Source organism: Argiope bruennichi, chromosome 9, assembly GCF_947563725.1.
Source record: "Argiope bruennichi chromosome 9, qqArgBrue1.1, whole genome shotgun sequence".
Classification (NCBI taxonomy): Eukaryota; Metazoa; Arthropoda; class Arachnida; order Araneae; family Araneidae; genus Argiope; species Argiope bruennichi.
The window spans coordinates 93,764,449-93,782,172 of NC_079159.1; the positions used below are offsets into that span (position 1 = coordinate 93,764,449).

At 28.4% G+C, this 17,724-nt stretch overlaps 1 protein-coding gene across 1 annotated transcript; it reads right to left on the reverse strand.

The window, feature by feature from the left end:
* Nucleotides 1-12,763: 12,763 nt before the first annotated feature.
* LOC129985304 (serine/threonine-protein phosphatase 6 regulatory ankyrin repeat subunit B-like) lies at nucleotides 12,764-16,998 on the reverse strand. Its single transcript, XM_056095285.1, has 2 exons — nucleotides 16,877-16,998; nucleotides 12,764-15,737 (listed from the first exon to the last, which is right to left on the reverse strand). The coding sequence occupies exon 2, from the start codon at nucleotides 15,670-15,672 to the stop codon at nucleotides 14,281-14,283; it is 1,392 nt and encodes a 463-aa protein (XP_055951260.1). The 5' UTR covers nucleotides 15,673-15,737; nucleotides 16,877-16,998; the 3' UTR covers nucleotides 12,764-14,280.
* Between the last annotated feature and the right edge of the window lie 726 nt (nucleotides 16,999-17,724).

Here is a 17,724-nt window from a genome sequence, read left to right on the forward strand (position 1 = left end):
CGAATATTTTACGAGCGGTTATTTCGTAACCAATATTATATAGTCACAAATACCAGGGATCAATACTTTTCAAAGAAGGGTGTGATTGTAATCCTTGATACGATCTTATTGCTGATATTTCGATTACAGGTTTTAGATCACGATAGAAAGTAACAATCGATACGATCTGTCCAATGGAAGCTCTCGAACGAAACCGAAAAGGAGTAATCTGTGAATGGGTTGAAAAGTGAACGGAACGGTTATTCTTGGAATTATCGTATCATTGAATTGCATATCACTGAAATTTATCGGAGCGGTGACTTCGCTGGAAAGTGTGAAGTCGCCGCTCCATTTCATGAGAGTGATCTTGCCTTTCCGATATTTGCATTTGATGATGCACTATTCCATACAAATCATTTTTAATTGCTTGTGACATGATTTTACATATATTCTGTTTACTGCTGGTGCCATCTATTGGTAGAACATAGAACTAAAGTAAACATTTTAAAGAAAAGACATATATATTTAATTCAAATTTTTTAGAAAATGGTTTACTCCAATAAAGAAATTAAATAAATAATTTTGAAAAAAAAATCAAATTTAAGAAGTAAGCTCAAATAGATAAATTAATTCAATCAAACGTTACTTAAATTAGTAAATTAAGTATTAATTACAATTAATAAATTTTATATTTAATACTAATTAATAATTTTTAATTAATAATATGATTGAAATAACAGATATTTGGAACGCATATTTAAAAATAACGATAGCAATATTATTCGTTATTCAAAAAATCGTGGATTATGCATCTCTAGTGTGGGTAAGGTTTAAAATTTTACAGAAATTTATAAATTCGGTTGTAAGTCAATGCATCAAATTTCATATGCCTAGCTCAGTGAGTTTTTGAGTTATCTTATGACAGATGAAAATACATGATGTTTTCCGAACTCAGGAAGGTCTGAAAAGTGGAAATTCTTCAAAATCTCGAGATCGAATTTTTTGACGATTACAATACTTTTTAAATGAATTTCGAAGTATTATGTTTTTGTTTGATAGCAAAGTTTTTTAAATTTTTATTTTGGTATTCTCAAAATGAGATAGGCATAACTAATATCCACAGAAAAAAAATTCTAAATGTAAGGGAAAAAAAAAGTATAGTTGTTAGCATTACAGAGAAAGTATTCTAAACATAATTATACTATTAACTAAATCAAATCTAAATAAGTTTGTAGTTATTTTTTTATCTAAATAAGTTGGTAGTTTTTTTATCACTTATCAGGATTGCTAAACTTTATTAGTTATTAATCGATTATCATTGTCCTTTAGCATATAATCCGTCAAACATATGGAAAAGAATGTATTTAAAATTTATTACATTTCTGACGAATACTATGTTAAAAATCTTTTAGATATAAGTATAAAGAGTTGGAAATTTTAATACTTGACTTCATTCCGGAGGAGATGAATTCCTCGAAATGATCTGTTAAAGCATCTTCTATGTTTTGAAAATGTACTTATTTCAAATATCCAATATATATATGTAATGATATTTTAAATTCTAATTTCAATTTAATTAATTTCCAAGGTTTTATCTTAATTCAGCCCATAGTGACTTCATTCTAAAATATTCTCTTATTTCCTGATCCAATTCCACTGTCTCTACTTAATTAATTCAAGAGAGCTTTGTAAAATTGCTGAATCGGCTAAAAGCATAATTTTTCCACATTCCGCGTGAAGGGCTAGAAAAATGTCCAACAAGCACATTCTTTTTTAAAAGATCCCTGTGTTTTCCCTTGCCTTGTTAACGTGTGTAGCAAAAATCTCTATCGAAATCTTAATAATATATTAGCACTGAAAAAAATATTTTCCGTATCAATATCTCATGTTATATAAGACGAAGGGTAATTTATTTCTCGCTTCTTTCCCACTTCTGCTGTTGTGTCGCTCAGCGAGCGGAGGTGCCTTGTCCCCGCCTGCTTGTAAATAAATCATGCCTGTCTCTCAGGAGAGAATACTCAAACTTAAAAATACAAAGTCTCTTCACTGCTTGTCGCACTGCATTCTGCTTCAAATAAAATAATGCTTACATATATATATATATATATATATATATATATATATATATATATATATATATATATATATATATATATATATATATATATATATACAGGGTGTCTCAAAGACCTTGACCACGGCTTCTTTAAATATTAATCATAGACATATACTGTAAATTATAAAGTTGCGTAAAAAATGGTGCTAAATGTTATGAAATCAATTAAAATTTTCAGGAGATTAAACTTTAAAAAAATACAAAATTTAAATTTTTATACGGACCCAATACGAAAAAATTCCCGACGAGTAAAATGTGCCTCATCTTCTAATAAGGTCATGTACAAAATTTCAGAATTTTATCATGAAAACTCTCAAAGATATGTTAGAACAAAGTTAGAGAAGGATCAATCACAAATTAAAATGCAAATGTTTACAGCTTCAATGCAGATGACGCGACGCAGGAATGCATCATAAGAAAATTAAATATGCTTCATATCTTTACTTTTAAATACAAATTTTAAAATCTCTGCTTCCTGAAAAATACTTTAAAATTTTATATCATGAATTACAGAATATAACTTAAAAATAGTACAGTCAGTGAACTTGTAGAAAATCTTATGTAATCTTTCCTTTTAGTTATTATTTCTACACTTTTTTAATACTTTTAAACCAATAAACAGTAAAATTATTATTTATGTATTCAATCATTACATTATCTGTTAATTTGTGTACGACCCCTAAAACACAAAAATCCGAGATTATTTTTACTCTTTGCGAACTCATATCCAGGCATCGAAAATTGGTTAAGTCAGCATTTAGGTAGTTTCGTATCTTTGAGACTTTTTGTGATAAAATGCTAAAATTTCGCACATGACCTTATTAGAGGATGCGGCACATTTTACTCACTGGGAATTTTTTTTTGAACGGGGTCTGTATAAAATTTAAACTTTGTATTTTTTAAAGTTTAATCCCCTGAAAACTTTAATTGATTTCATAGCAATTTGCACCTTTTTTTACGCAACTTTGTAATTTACAGTATATGTCTGTGATCAATATTTCAGGAATAAAAGCCGCGTCACGATTTTTGAGACACCCTGTATATATATATATAACATTTTTTAGCAATTGCATGGCTGAATAGAAAAAAGCTTTTGAAAATTTTAAAACTTCTGTTTATTCCATTCCGGGAGACATAATTTATATACAAGAAAGAAGTGACGGGATACGTCAGTCTATATTGCGGCACCAAAGCAGAAGAGCGCGAAATTCTCCCTTCAATGGAATTTTGATAGGGATTTCTTTACTACGTGTTGATTTAAGTATGATAATTTTAGGTATCTTTAAAAGAATGTTGCAAGCATTAAAGATTTTTATCTCTTCACTCGAAGCGTGAGAAAATGCAGAAGTAAGCAGTTTTATAGAGAGCATGTAGCATTAAAAACGGTGGAAATTGGATCAGGAAATAAGAGACATTTTAGAATGCAGTCAATATGGCTAAATTAGATGAACATTTAAAAATTCACTAGGATTTAATTTAGATTAAGAGATATCATTACATATATATGTGTGCGTGAGTGTAAACTTTTTCGTCGCAATTTTTTGCTATATGTAATTTCGACAAGCTGTTAGTGTAACAATCTAAAGTGGAGGGCTTTTCGAAGGTTAGAACGACTTGGTCGTGCTTGATGTGAAACCAGATCTCATCACATAGAAATCTATATTTCTCAACTAAAAATTCAGGACTGATGAAAAAAATAAATAAAACACGCAAATCAAATCATTCTTAGAAAATGCCTCGACACATGTATCCACATTTAATGAAATTTGGATTTGAATTGCAGTTCTTTTTAATAGTACAGAAGATAAGCTGTCTTTAAAGATGTTTATTTCATCACTCAGTCACAATGTTAATTTCCAATATTTCTAACTGCAGAACTTCTTAGCCAATATAAGCAACTTAGGAGCCCATATTGTCTTAAGGTGGCAATTATAAGATTAAAGTAAGTCACGCATGAGCAGAAGGAAGGAAAATAGATTGTTCTTGTCTCAAGGAGACAAATATTTATTACTGTACAGTTTCTACATATGTGTGGTTTTATTGGATGGTTGCTTTAAGTAATAATACTTGCTACTGGGCAAACTGACCTGCACACCCCTGTTTAAACAGCTTTAAGCGATAGACCTAACTTTCGTAAAGCGTGGTGTGGCTTCAAAAAGAGAATATTAACTAAACTACATATATAAAATGCCGCAAAAGAAAAAAAAAACCTATTTGCAAGGAAAATACTATAAACAAAGCACCTACAAGATTTAAAATTAATGAAGCTGTTCCAAAACCACAATCAGAAGCATTCATATTTTATAGCTGGACAACGAAGTATGCTGTGTTTATTATTGACATAACAATTGAAAGCATCTCTACATATAATAAATGGTGGCAATTTAATTGTAGTTGTTGCACCTTTTTCCCCTTGAGCAGAGAGCGCCCCCTTCTGGCGTTTTGCAAAAGAAAACCAGTTGAACGGCTGACCTGAACCCTGAGGTGGACTTTTTCCCATGCGCTAACGCCGAATCCATGATGTTCTTTAACCTGATTTTCTACGTGTGTCTGTAGTAATAAGTGTTTGTGAATTTTCTGTTTTTGAAGATTAAAAATTGTGTATTTAAATCCGGGCAGTTCCTTAGAAAATCACAACACACCACTATATAGTTAAATTAAATATAACTCAACTAATTGATAATATTTTATAAATGAATTTACAGCAATTGTTCGCGATCATTTTCAGTTATTTTATTTTTATTCTTTTTCGGAGTATTGGAATGCGGCTTCTACATTTAGTACCCTATTAGCACAAGATATTGTCTGACATCTCTACAATGTTCTTCGATATTCTGAAGTATATCGAAGATCTTCAATATCGTAGAGATGTTGTTGGACATTTTCTGCTAATACGGTAGCCACTTTCTTTTTCAGGTATACTTCCGCGATATATTAATGATGCAGACATTCTACCACGTGATTAAAAAAAAAAGTAAGCTGTTAGAAATTTATAACAGATGTTGAGATCTTCATGTAACAAATTCATTCTAAAAATATTAACGCTCTCATAAAAGAAGTATGATTCGTGGTTTCTGAATATGTTCTTATCACTCAATAATTGCTTCTAATCGTCGAAAAAAATATAATTTTCTGTTACCCCTCTCCATACATGTAATGATTGAAAGCAAATATTTCGTTGTGTTCGTTTGCATCTTTTATTACATAATTAGATGACATCTACCATCTTGGGAATGTGCTTCTTACTGATTTATTTAAGAATGCAGTTTTGTATATTTTTTCGGTCAAATTACATCGTATTAAAACGATGTTATGTCATCTGATAAGTTTGAGAAGCAATAAATCGAAGTCATGCGATGCAAGGACGCGAAGGTTAAATTAAGTTCTTGAGACACTTGACAAAATAATAGAGAAATAAGCCAATGTTGATGTTCGAAATTTTTCCATCCATTTATTTTTTCTTCTATAAAATAGTCGCTATGAAAAGTAGAACTGTCATTTTTAGTTGAATGTATTCTGATGCTAATAATATTTGGCTTGATTTTCCTCTCAGGAAACTTAAGAATTCCACTTTTTTTTGTGCACATTTCACATTTGTACTAGAACTTGATCCTTTTAAACAAGCAATTCCAACAAGGGAAAAAAAAGTGTTTAGCTCGAATAATAACAAGTATCAAATTTCATAAACGTGAGTTTGAATAAACACAAGTTTTTAAGAGATTCAAACCCGCGGCTTTTTTAAAGTCGCAAATGCAGAACCAGGGGGAGGGGTAGTTAATTTGTATAGGCAAGGACAGTTATCAAATTGGCACTTGCCTAGTAAGTAGACACAAATTTAACATAATATAGGTAACTGCAAAGGCTAATCTTGTAAGGCTTCGAGATTTTTTTTAAACATTATTTCCAAGGTAATTAAATTCCGTATTTTTATTCAATTTATAAGAATTGTGTACTCAAACTTATTGTAATTATAACGCTTTACGACAACTGCCATTTCAGGTACGACCAACAAGTTTTCTTAAATAAGATCTTTAAAATTCAAAACCCCTAAAATTATGAAAATAAAATGAAAATCGCAAGATTAAAATTTGCAGTATTTACATAACCTGCAATCCCAATAAACATAGCTCCCCCCCCCATAAAAAAGTTTCTTTTTGACGAATGCAAATACTATAAAGTGGAATTTTGTTCCGGCACGCGAAATTTGCATAAAAAAAAAAGAATTTATCTAATCCCAGCTAAAGACATGACGTACTATTCGTTTCAGTATTCTGAGACGACCTAAAAAGTTAGTGGGGGGGGGGGGGGACCTTTCGAGTTTCTAAAAAACATTTAATAGCATATGTTTTTGTTAAGGCGTCTTTATCACTAATAATTGCATCTGTTAACATACAGAAGTACAAGATGGCATTTTTGTTTTTTAAGTAATGGGTGAGAAATGAGTTTTAAGTTGCAAAATGTGATAAGAATTTTTTTAAATGCAAATCTCATAGAAATTTTGATATTTTTCAATTTTATAAGCAGTTACAACTTGATTTGACAAGTGAAGACTACAAAAGTGTTAAACACTACATGATTATTGAATATGGTACATTTTTGTACATCTAAAGGTTACAGAAATTTTTGCTTTAAAATTCCGAACATGGATAATTGATGTTTGGTAACTAAATTCTATTTGAAAATATCAAATATTTTTAGATACATTACAAATATATTTGAAAATATATAAGTGGGTACATCTTACTCCATATACCTTTAGGCATATAGCCAATTAAAGCTGTCACCAAACAATACATAGATTTCTTTTATAATTAAAAAAAATTCAAATAAATAATCCAGTATAGAAAATATGGATTAACCTTTTAATGTACAATTTTTTAAATTTCAAAATAAAAAAAAAAGTTTTTGCTTAGGAAATTCTCATATAACATAAAAAATTAAAGAATTTTGGAGTAAAAAAAAAACTGTTCCATTTCATTTATATCATTAAAAAAAAATCTTAAAAAAATTTATATTTGGCATTAACATGAAAAATAATGTATCAAATTTCATACTGTAAACAGTGAAGGATTAAATTTCACAATCGGAATGCTATTTAAATACTTCACAGCAAAACTGTAAATAGATACTTTTGAAACCAATTATTACAGTGAGCAGATAAATTTTACAGTACTCTCTCTTCTCTCCAAAAGTATGGAGTTCTCAAAACCTAGAAACTAAATGCCTTCAATGATTATCTGTTCACCCATCAAGTTTAATAGAAATAGTGCATTAATATCAACCAACTTTAATTACATCTTATCATACAAATAACATACTATTCTAAAATATGTAGAGTAAACATAGAGCATTATGACTGGCTAGCAATGCATGTAAAGTGGCAAAATCAGTCCCATTGTTGAGGCTGCATTTTGCTATATGTCTTAAAAATACAGATGGGGTCTAGTGGCCATTGGCAAGATACCTATGGGTTATAAAATAAATACTGTCGAAATCAGCATAATGGTTAGAACTGATGACTCCGCAGTGGTTATTTTTTCCTATGGTAAATGCACAACGAAATCTGTCTCTCGAAAATACAGATTATTGGGGACAGACTATCCTTGATCGTATCTAAGAATCATGAATTTCTGAATGAAATAAAAATTAGCAAAATTGGACCAGTGGTTGGATTTCGGGGACTTGATTTTGCCAATTACTTTAGATGTATAGAGATAATGATGCATCTTCATATACTATGAAATTTTATTTTAGTTAATTATAAATTTTGCCAATTGCATAATTAACTAAACTTTATAGAATTTAAGAGTTTCTTTTTCTGAAATACACTATCAATCAAAATTTGTTAATAAATGCCCCTTCATCTATCACAAGAATGGCTAGCCATTACATACAAAAAAATTGATGACACTCAGCATGCCACAATAACAATTTTGTTTCTTAAAACATTGCTCAAGTGTATAAAAAATTGTTTTTAAAATCTTATTAAATAATTTTAGTGAAAAAGATAAATATATGAGCCTTTTTTTTTTAATTTTTTTGTAATATTCTGTATTTTAAAGTAATTACAACATTTATTTAATATACTTATTTCATAAAATAAATCTATTTTATGGTCTGTCTCTACATATACAATGTAAATAATGAAAAAGAAACTATTTAGTGAGTATTGTAAAATAATTGATACATCAAGCAGACATACAACTTTATAAAACAGGCAAATTTGATGACACTGGAGATATCAGTCATTTATATCCATTGGAGTCAAAGTATAATAAGTTAAGCACAGTCAGTTATATTAATATATAATTTAAAAAATAACTTCTTTATAGAATAATAAATAAAATAAACACTAAACATGATAGGAAATTGCAAATTAAATCACCATAATCCCTTTCCACAAAGCATATCAGAAAAACATACCTAGAAATAAAAGAAATTGATAATATAATTTAACATAAGAAAAATGAGAATGAATACATTACATTTGGAGAGCAAATATACATCTTACACTTATTATTTTTTTGATAACTTTTAGTCCAATCTTATTTGACAGAAATTCAAAATATTAAAGACACCAAATAATGTTTTTTCATCATTTTATATAAACTTTGACATTTCACAAAAAGTATGAAATTGGAATAGTCTAGTAAAATGAGATAAACAGAGTATTCTTATATAATGATTTTTAAACCACATGAGAAGTCTCCAATTTTTGAAAAGCACATATTATACACTTTTCCAGATAAAAATTTTCAGGATCATAATTTCACATTTGCAATTTAAATGACATGGAGCTGACCTTTACAATAATCACAATACAGAGAGAATAAGCATTAGATTACCTATAAAATAAAGCATCATATGAATTTTTTTTTTTTATGATACAGTAAGACTCTACTTCTATTTCAACATTACATGAAAGTAAGGAAACTTTCCAGAAATCACAAAGGGCACTGGAATTTTTATGCAAATTCGTTGCTATATGGGTGCTTTATCAGACAATTGGCATTGACCTTTGTTATGCCGTGCATGCAGTTTGTTCATTTTGCTGATGTCATCAAAGTGAGCTAACTAAAATGGTATCCACAGTATTATTATAATATAAATGCCTGTATCCTGTACTGTAATAGATTTATAATCAGTTCTCAACATTATTTGTATAAAAAGAAAAAAAAATATTTTACTGTTATAAATACACCAAATATTTGTTTTTAAAGTGGTAATTGAAAAAAATAAGCATAAAAAAATACTTTTCTGTAAATAAAAAGGAGATATCCAGAAGATTAGATGTATATCGACTTTGCATTAAATTTGACAACTTCAACAATAAGTGCATCTAAAAAACAAAAAATCTCATCATCAGCAAACACAATAACTTCAGCAAAAAAAAAAAAAAAAAAAAAAAAAGCAAAGCAAAGATTTTCTATGGTAAATGGGCAGCAGAATAATGAGACAATGCAATATGGAGCGAGGAGACCAAAATTTCAATATTTAATAACAATCACATAAAATATGCAAAGAAAAAAAAAAAAAAAGGATGGTTTTCATCCTCATTGCATTGCACCTACTATTAAACACCTTATTAGTGCTATGATCTGGAGTTGTTTGACAGCAATATTCATAGACAAAACTAAAGTAATTAGTAGAAATATAAAGGTCCAAAAATATATAAATGAAATACTTATTCCTAAATTGCTAACTGATGTATGTGATCTTTTCTCAGATAATCAACAATTAATAATTAATCAGAATTCAGCTCTATTTACAATGTCACTGGATGTAAAAAGTGGCATTCAGACAATCGCATTTCACTATTGGAACGACCAGGGGCCTGAATCTTACCAAAATCAGAAATCTATGAAAAAGATTGCATATACTTGTTATATAGAAGCAACCAAGCAAAAGAACCCAATTAAATGTAGTAATAATTCAATCTAGATATCACATTATAATAGCTGAAAAACTAAAAGCATTTGTGAACTCCATAGGACAGTGTTGCAAGGTTGTAATTGATGTTGAGAATTACCCAAATAATCATTGACTGAAATAATGAATTGAATGAAATAATCATCAGTGAGAATTTTTGAGAGTCCTTATTTCTATGTTTTCTTTTACTTTTTGATTACTGCTGTTACAATACAAATATCCATCCTAAAAATTATTTTATTAAATGATCTTGAAAATGACAACTTTATGGTATTTCAATTAAACATTGGAAGATAAAAATAAAAATCTAAATGAAGAATCTGTTATCATAAACAAATTCTTTATTAAATTTTTTTATTTTCATGAATGTAAATAAAAAAAAAAAAAGATTGATAATGTTTCAATATCTTTGGTATGATTCCAGTATATTCATTAATTTTAATTCGTTACAATAGCGTCATTTAATACAAAAATTTATTGGGACTTACTCCTACACAAAGCAGGGTCTGACTGTATCTATAAAATAAGACATAAATAATTTTCACTCGGATTATCACAAGATATTTTCATTTAATTAGCCGGACTTTACATAAGCATTTTTGAAATGAATAATAAATATCAAACAATTTTAAAATAAAATGCAAAATTCATTCATTTTCTTCCCATAGAATGATTGTCAAATTATAACTATACTAATAACTTTATCAATTTAAAGAAATTGCGGGCACATCTGAGAGGTTAAAAAGTTTAGATAAAATTAGTTTCATTTTTGAGGAATTTTCTTAAGTTTGAGGGGGGGGGGGAGGGTACTTTAAAATAAGAGTGATTGGGTTTTTATTAATCTGCGTTGAAGAATATATGAATGTAAAAACAATAAATAGGAAATGTTAATAGTTCCTATATTTTTCAGAAGCAGAGAGCTTCAATCACCATACAAATAAAATAAAAAAAGTTTTAACTGATATACATAGAGATGATTATGCAGCATACAAACAGATATGAAAAATAACAGGAAATACAATGTTTGAAAGTGGGACCAATGAGAACATTTTCAAATCAAATGCATATAAGTTAATTTCTGTTGCAAAGAGCTTGAGTAAAAATTGAATTATATTACTATCACTCAAATACGAGCAAATCTGTAAGTAACTGAAAAATAAATGAAGTTATAGTTCTTTCCTTCTATTAAATCAATCAATATATACACTTTTATTTTAAACCTTGGTGACCATTCAAAAAAGTTCTATGTTCAATACTATGACTAATAATGATATATTTACATATTAACTTGCTTAATTATTAATAACTTCCTAATAACCATTATGTGAGAAATAAACAACAATTTCTATAACATTTACCTTTCTATGACTTTTTTAGCATACAAGGAAAGGGAACAAAAATCAAAATAATTCTTTCCAATGCGAATTTGGAAAAAAATTCTTTTGAAATTACTTTATTAAAAAAAAAAAAAAAAGTTGCACAGGTCAAGCAGACAATGGAAGGAGTTCAAGATAGAAAAAAATAATTTCATTTTATCCTTTAATTATTATATTTTGAAAAACTTTTATTTCCTTAGACAGAAAATGAAGGAAACCATTTAAAATAACGAAATCAGCTAGAAATATATTCCCAGTTTAGGTTCAGTTAGTTACACATTCAAACTATATGAATGATTTCAAATATTATTCAATAACGAAAGTGCACTTTGTACAATCCACTAAGATAAAATGACATTGTACACATCTTTACAGTCTTCCTACCAGTTTAAGGCATTTTAATTTATTTCAATAACTTTGAGGATTTGGAAGTTAAAGATATACATATCAGCATTTTTCAGGTCACATACGAACTATGAATTAAGAAGCAAACATTAAGAAGCAAAAAGAGTTACAATACTTTAGGATGTTACAAATAAAATCACCAGTTTCTAAATCTGAAGTTTAATATAACAGCAGATTTTAATAAAAGAAGCATTTTATTATTAAGTACAATAATGTAAATTAACAACTTTGACTTAAATAATGATGCAAATAAAATTCAAAATCAATAATATGTGTATGGTGGAGAATAATATGTGTGTGGGGGGGGATGCTGAAACTAAAATAGGGAGTTTTTGTAAATATAGGAAAATAGGAGGGTGCTTTTGTAAATCTGGAACCAGCGGACAAATTAATTTAAAATAGTATATCTTTCTAAAACTTTTACTTCAAGAGGTACAAACTGAAGGCTTTCTATTTAAAAAAGCAGTTAAATAAGTTTCTGTCAGGATGTGCAACAAATTTTTAAAGTTTATTAACATGACTCATCCATAATACAACCCTTTATTTATAGAATTATCATCAATGTTTCAATTTTATTTTTGCATCATTTGATAAATTTTATGATAGAATAAAATACAAGAAAGAGAAGGAAAAAAAAAAGTTAATTAAAATAATTAAAGATTTTAAATGTTCTCTTCAGCTGATACTTATTCCTTACTCTCAGAATTATTTTTAACGTTCTTTAGAATTCCATCAGAAAAATTGTAATACTAGGAAGATATCAGTCTAATTTAAAATGTATTTTTAAGTAATGTCCATAAATATAGAGTTGAATAAATAGCCAGATTATGTACTATTTGTAATTTTTAATTTTAGAAAGATTAAATATATATATATATATATATATATATATATATATATATATATATATATATATATATATATATATAAGTAAGAAATGATGAATACTTTAAGAAAAAATTTCACAAATTCAACAATATATTTACAGTTTTTCTACAAATATACAAACATAATGAAACAGACGAAAAATTAATTTTTCTAAAAAGGAAAACACTTTTTAACGAAATTAACATACTTATTTATATAAGGGAAACAATGATAACCATAAAAAAAAATTACAATGGAGTTATATGCAAACAGACACATGTTAAAAAAAATAAATTAAAGTTTAATTTTGACCAACAAGATTTTAATTGCATTCAGTGGCAGATTTCCAACTTGGCAGTGTGAAGGTATAACAGGACAATTAGAAAAAGTTATCAGCCTTTTCACCAAAAAATGTACTACTTATTCATAATATAATAAAATGTTAGTTATTCGGGTAAATGTCTAGGTTATATACCAATTGAAACATCACGTAAAATTTTTTAATGCTATAATTTTTTTAAGTTTACTTCCTGATAATCTGTAAATAATTAAATACATTTATTACTAAGCAAGACAATAATTAACTAATAACCATGGTTATATTTTCAAGAATTTGATTACATTTGTCATTTGGCTCCTTCATGATATACATATTAAAAATCAATAAAAGCATATTTTTTACAACATTACTAAAAAAAATCACTAAATATAAGTATTAAAGATAAAATTCTATTGAATTATTAAACTAAAATAATTAATTAGATGCGTCTGTTGATGTACATTGCCTGGGAGTCATACGATGCTTAAATCTGCCACTGATGACTTCAGAAACATATCCATATTTCTTAATCACACACACATTATATCTCACTATCTTTCTATTAAAACATTTAAAGATGGAAAAAAATTAATTATACAATGAAACAAAATATACATTAGCAATGTTTCCAACTAAATGTTATAAAGATATCTTTAATTATAAGAACATATTAAACTATATATATAACTAAGAAACTAAACAATAATTCAAACTTATGTAACAATTTTTTACCATACATGTAACTATTTTCTAGATCCATTCCAGCTAAAAGGTACTAAAATAATATATATTTTTCTATGAGAAACAAACCACAAATACTACCATAATGAATAAAATGTATTTTATAATTTTTTTATTTTATGCTCCTATTATAATAATCAATAGCTTTTAATAAATTACTAAGACATTGCATTGTAAAATGTCAAGAGCAAGAAATTTATAATTATCCAATCATTAAGTAAATATGAAAATAAAGATAAATAATTAAAATTAATTTCTGCTTACAGGAAATAATAGCCAAAAATGATTTTCAATAACAAGAGATGAAAATCGAGTTCATTTATTCAACATCTTCATTAACAATACTAATTGTGAAATTTGAATAATAAAAATTCACCTGTTTCTATGGAAAACATTTTTCACAGTAAAATGTTATTAATTTATATTTTTATTGCTTTTTTTTATCCATTATTCTTTCAAAACTTCAACCAAATTCCAAATAAAAAATAATCATAGAAAGATAATTTCACCATATTTGCTTGACACAGCAACAAAATTATGTTTCACTGTCATTCATCATATTCCAAGAACAAGTATGATTGTAGCGAGCTTGGAATAGGCAACTGGTTTATATATTTCAAGGATCTTTTGCCCTCGGAGATAGCTTTACGGATAGCAAAACGGCAATGATGTTGCAGTGTTCGTGGATTGCACGAGATAAAATCATACCAAGCATGTTTATGTTCATTAGGAGAATTATCTACTATTAAAGGTTCAAGTCTGTTTCCTCTCAGAGTTGCCTGATAAGCAACAGCCATTTCAAAAACCATGACTTCACGGTTTTGTGCATTATTAAATAATTCTCGTGGTGGCAAGTAGGGAATCTGAGGTACTACACGAAGTTGAGTTAAACGAGGCAGACGCAACATGCTTCTAACAATGTATCTTAATATTTCAATTTCTTCTGTGGGTGCTTTTAATTCACACTCAAGTAAGGTATAATGGCGAGTATTTTGTATATCAATATTTGCCCCATACGATATGAGAAATTTGGCCATTTCCTGTCGCCTTCGTAAGCAATTTCGGCCATTAAAACAAGCATAATGCAATGGTGTGAATTCGGTACTATCAGGTTGATTTATATCAGTGTTGTAGCCATCAATAACAAGCATTTTCAGGATATCCATACTTACTGACTCATTTTCAGTGGTTGGAGTAACAGCAAGATGAAGCGGTGAAGAACCAGCAAAATTTAAATGGTTAACATCAGAACCAAATTTCAAGAGCTCTGCAACGCATTCAACCATACCATGGCTAACAGCAAAATGTAATGGTGTATCAGAGGTTTCAAAACTTGGTAGAGATAAAATATCTCTTCCAACAGCATTCCTAAGATGAGCCAATACACATTCTTCATATCCAAACTGTGCTGCAATATACAAGCTTGTGCGACCACGCTCATCTACTGCATTATAATCAGCTCCATACTGTATTAATTCCTTAACACAATCCACATTGTTGTTAGCAGCAGCAAGATGAAGTGGAGTTGTGCCACCAAGATGTGGCACTGCTGTGTAGCATCCTGTTTTGGAATATTTTGTGGGATGAGAACATTCTGCATTAGAATTTAGAAGCGCCTTTAAACAAGATAAATGACCCTTTTCAGCAGCCATATGCAAAGCAGTAACATCAAAACGATCTTTGGCATTAACATCTGCACCATGATGTATTAAAACTTCAACGCAATCAGCATGACCATTGGCTGCTGCCATTTGAAGAGGGGTCATGTAATTTTTTGAGGCATAAAACAAGGCTCTGTTGTATTCTTCAGCATCTACAGAGACTCTACATTCTAATAGCTGAAGAACAGTTTTCAAATCACCTTTGGCAGAAGCTTCAACAAGTAGCCTTTCACATTGCAGTTCACCATCTCTTTCTGACAAAAAAAAATCATGAGCCATCTCCTGATTTTAAAAATTATATCTTACACAAACAATCAAATAAATATTTTGAAACTGTATTTTACCTAAAAAAAACAAACAAAAGAATGAATTAATATGAAAGAAAAAGTCAATAATTGTATTAAAGAACATTTCCAAAATATCTTATAGTTTCAATGATATGATAAAATTAATGAAAAAAGTGGTAGATTTTTCATCTTAGACAAACAGCAGAAAACCTATCAAATATCAACTAAAAATTATAGTTAGGTTACCATATTTGGCAATTCATCACCTTTAAAAATTACAATTTGACACTTGTATCATATTCACTTAGGCAAAGGAAAAAAGTCCAACATTTTTTTAACAGAAATTTTTGTTTAGTACCAAAGCAATGTTACCTTTATTTATTAATATATGTAAAGTGATAATATGCACTATCATTACTAATTATATCCTTCTTGTTCTTCATCTACAACAACCACATTGACTGTTTATGTGAATACAAATAAAAATAATTCTTTTTAACTAGGTATATCAACGTAATTTGTACAACTTCTATTACATTTTTTAAAGAATAAATGAGCAGTTCGAATAATTATTTCCAAGTAAAATTATATTTTAGTATAAGCTATTCACAAAATTAATTTATTGTTGATTATACAACATAATGGACTGAAATGTATTACTATTGAAAAAGCTTAAGAAATTACTTAAATATTAAAGATAATTTTTCTATTAAACTGGCATTTACTATTATACCAAAGCAGGATATTTTTCTCCAACTAAAAAAAAACTATCTTGATCAAATAAAGATCGAGAAGATCAGAAATATTTAAATTAATCTGACATCAATTCTATAGTTTGAAAGCACAAGAAAAAATTTTGAAAAATTATTCAGTAATTAATTATAAATGGCACAATCTGGTATGACATGAAAATAAACAATTACAAAACATTACTTTATTTCGAATAAGAGCTATATGAAATAAATTCACAAAGAGTTTAATTTGAAAAAACGATTTTAAGACCGATTCACAAAAAAAAAAAAAAAAAATAAATAAATCTAAAAACATCAACTATTAAATCCCTTATTATATCAGAAGAATATAATAAGTTAGCTTCTACTTAAATTGAAGAACAAGAAAAAATATGAATAACTACAACAAAAAAGAAATAAAATAATAAGTGCTTCTATTAACATTAATAATAAAAATATACTTACGGTCATTTCAAACACTATTAATAAAATGAGCACAAAAAAAATTGAATAAAACTAAAGCCATTTACAGACTACACAAGTAGGCAGCCAATGCTATGTCGATGTTGCCATTCACCAAATGTAAGAATGGGTGGCATTTCCTTGCAAGGAGACTGATGCCGCCAGATAGAAAAATAATTTTAGGACTTCATCAACGCGATATATCGTCCAACATATGTCGATATTTCTCAATATATTGTGATTTCATTATTTATTTATTGCTATTATAAATTATAAATAGCATTTCTTGACATATTGACTAAGCAACATGACTTCAAATAAAAAGAATTTTCATTTTATGTAATAAAAATATTCGTGTCTTTTTCAAGCAGAAAATAATTGTATTAAAATTCATTCAATGCCAAAACAATATCTGCATTTTACAATTTATAGTATTTCGTTTTTTCAATAATATAGCAGTTTTTAAAATTTTATTGTCTCACTACTGATTTAGAAAACGTCAGTTTCTTTAATTCTTCATAAAAAAAAGGAAAGAAAATGACATAATTATCCCTTTAAGAGTTATAATTTTGGGGGGCAGGATATCCTGGTTGGTAGGGTGTTGGATTCGCATGCCAGGATTGTGACTTCGAACCGCGCCGGCGAAAGACCCTCCATGCGCGTGGTGATTGGCCCACGTATAAATCCATCGTGCCCATAAATTCCTCCAAGTCGAGACAACACCACTGAGAGCACTGGATCAGAGGTGATCATTCTTTGATTCAAGTCCAAGTTGCGATTTGTGAATGAAATGCATGAATGAAGTCCGTCCCGTAAAAAGAGGTATGACGCATGAGTAGTTAAGACGCACT

Bases quoted from the DNA above. Each gene is read 5' to 3' on its own strand.
- LOC129985304 (XM_056095285.1), bottom strand. From the start codon at position 15,672: ATGGCTCATGATTTTTTTTTGTCAGAAAGAGATGGTGAACTGCAATGT.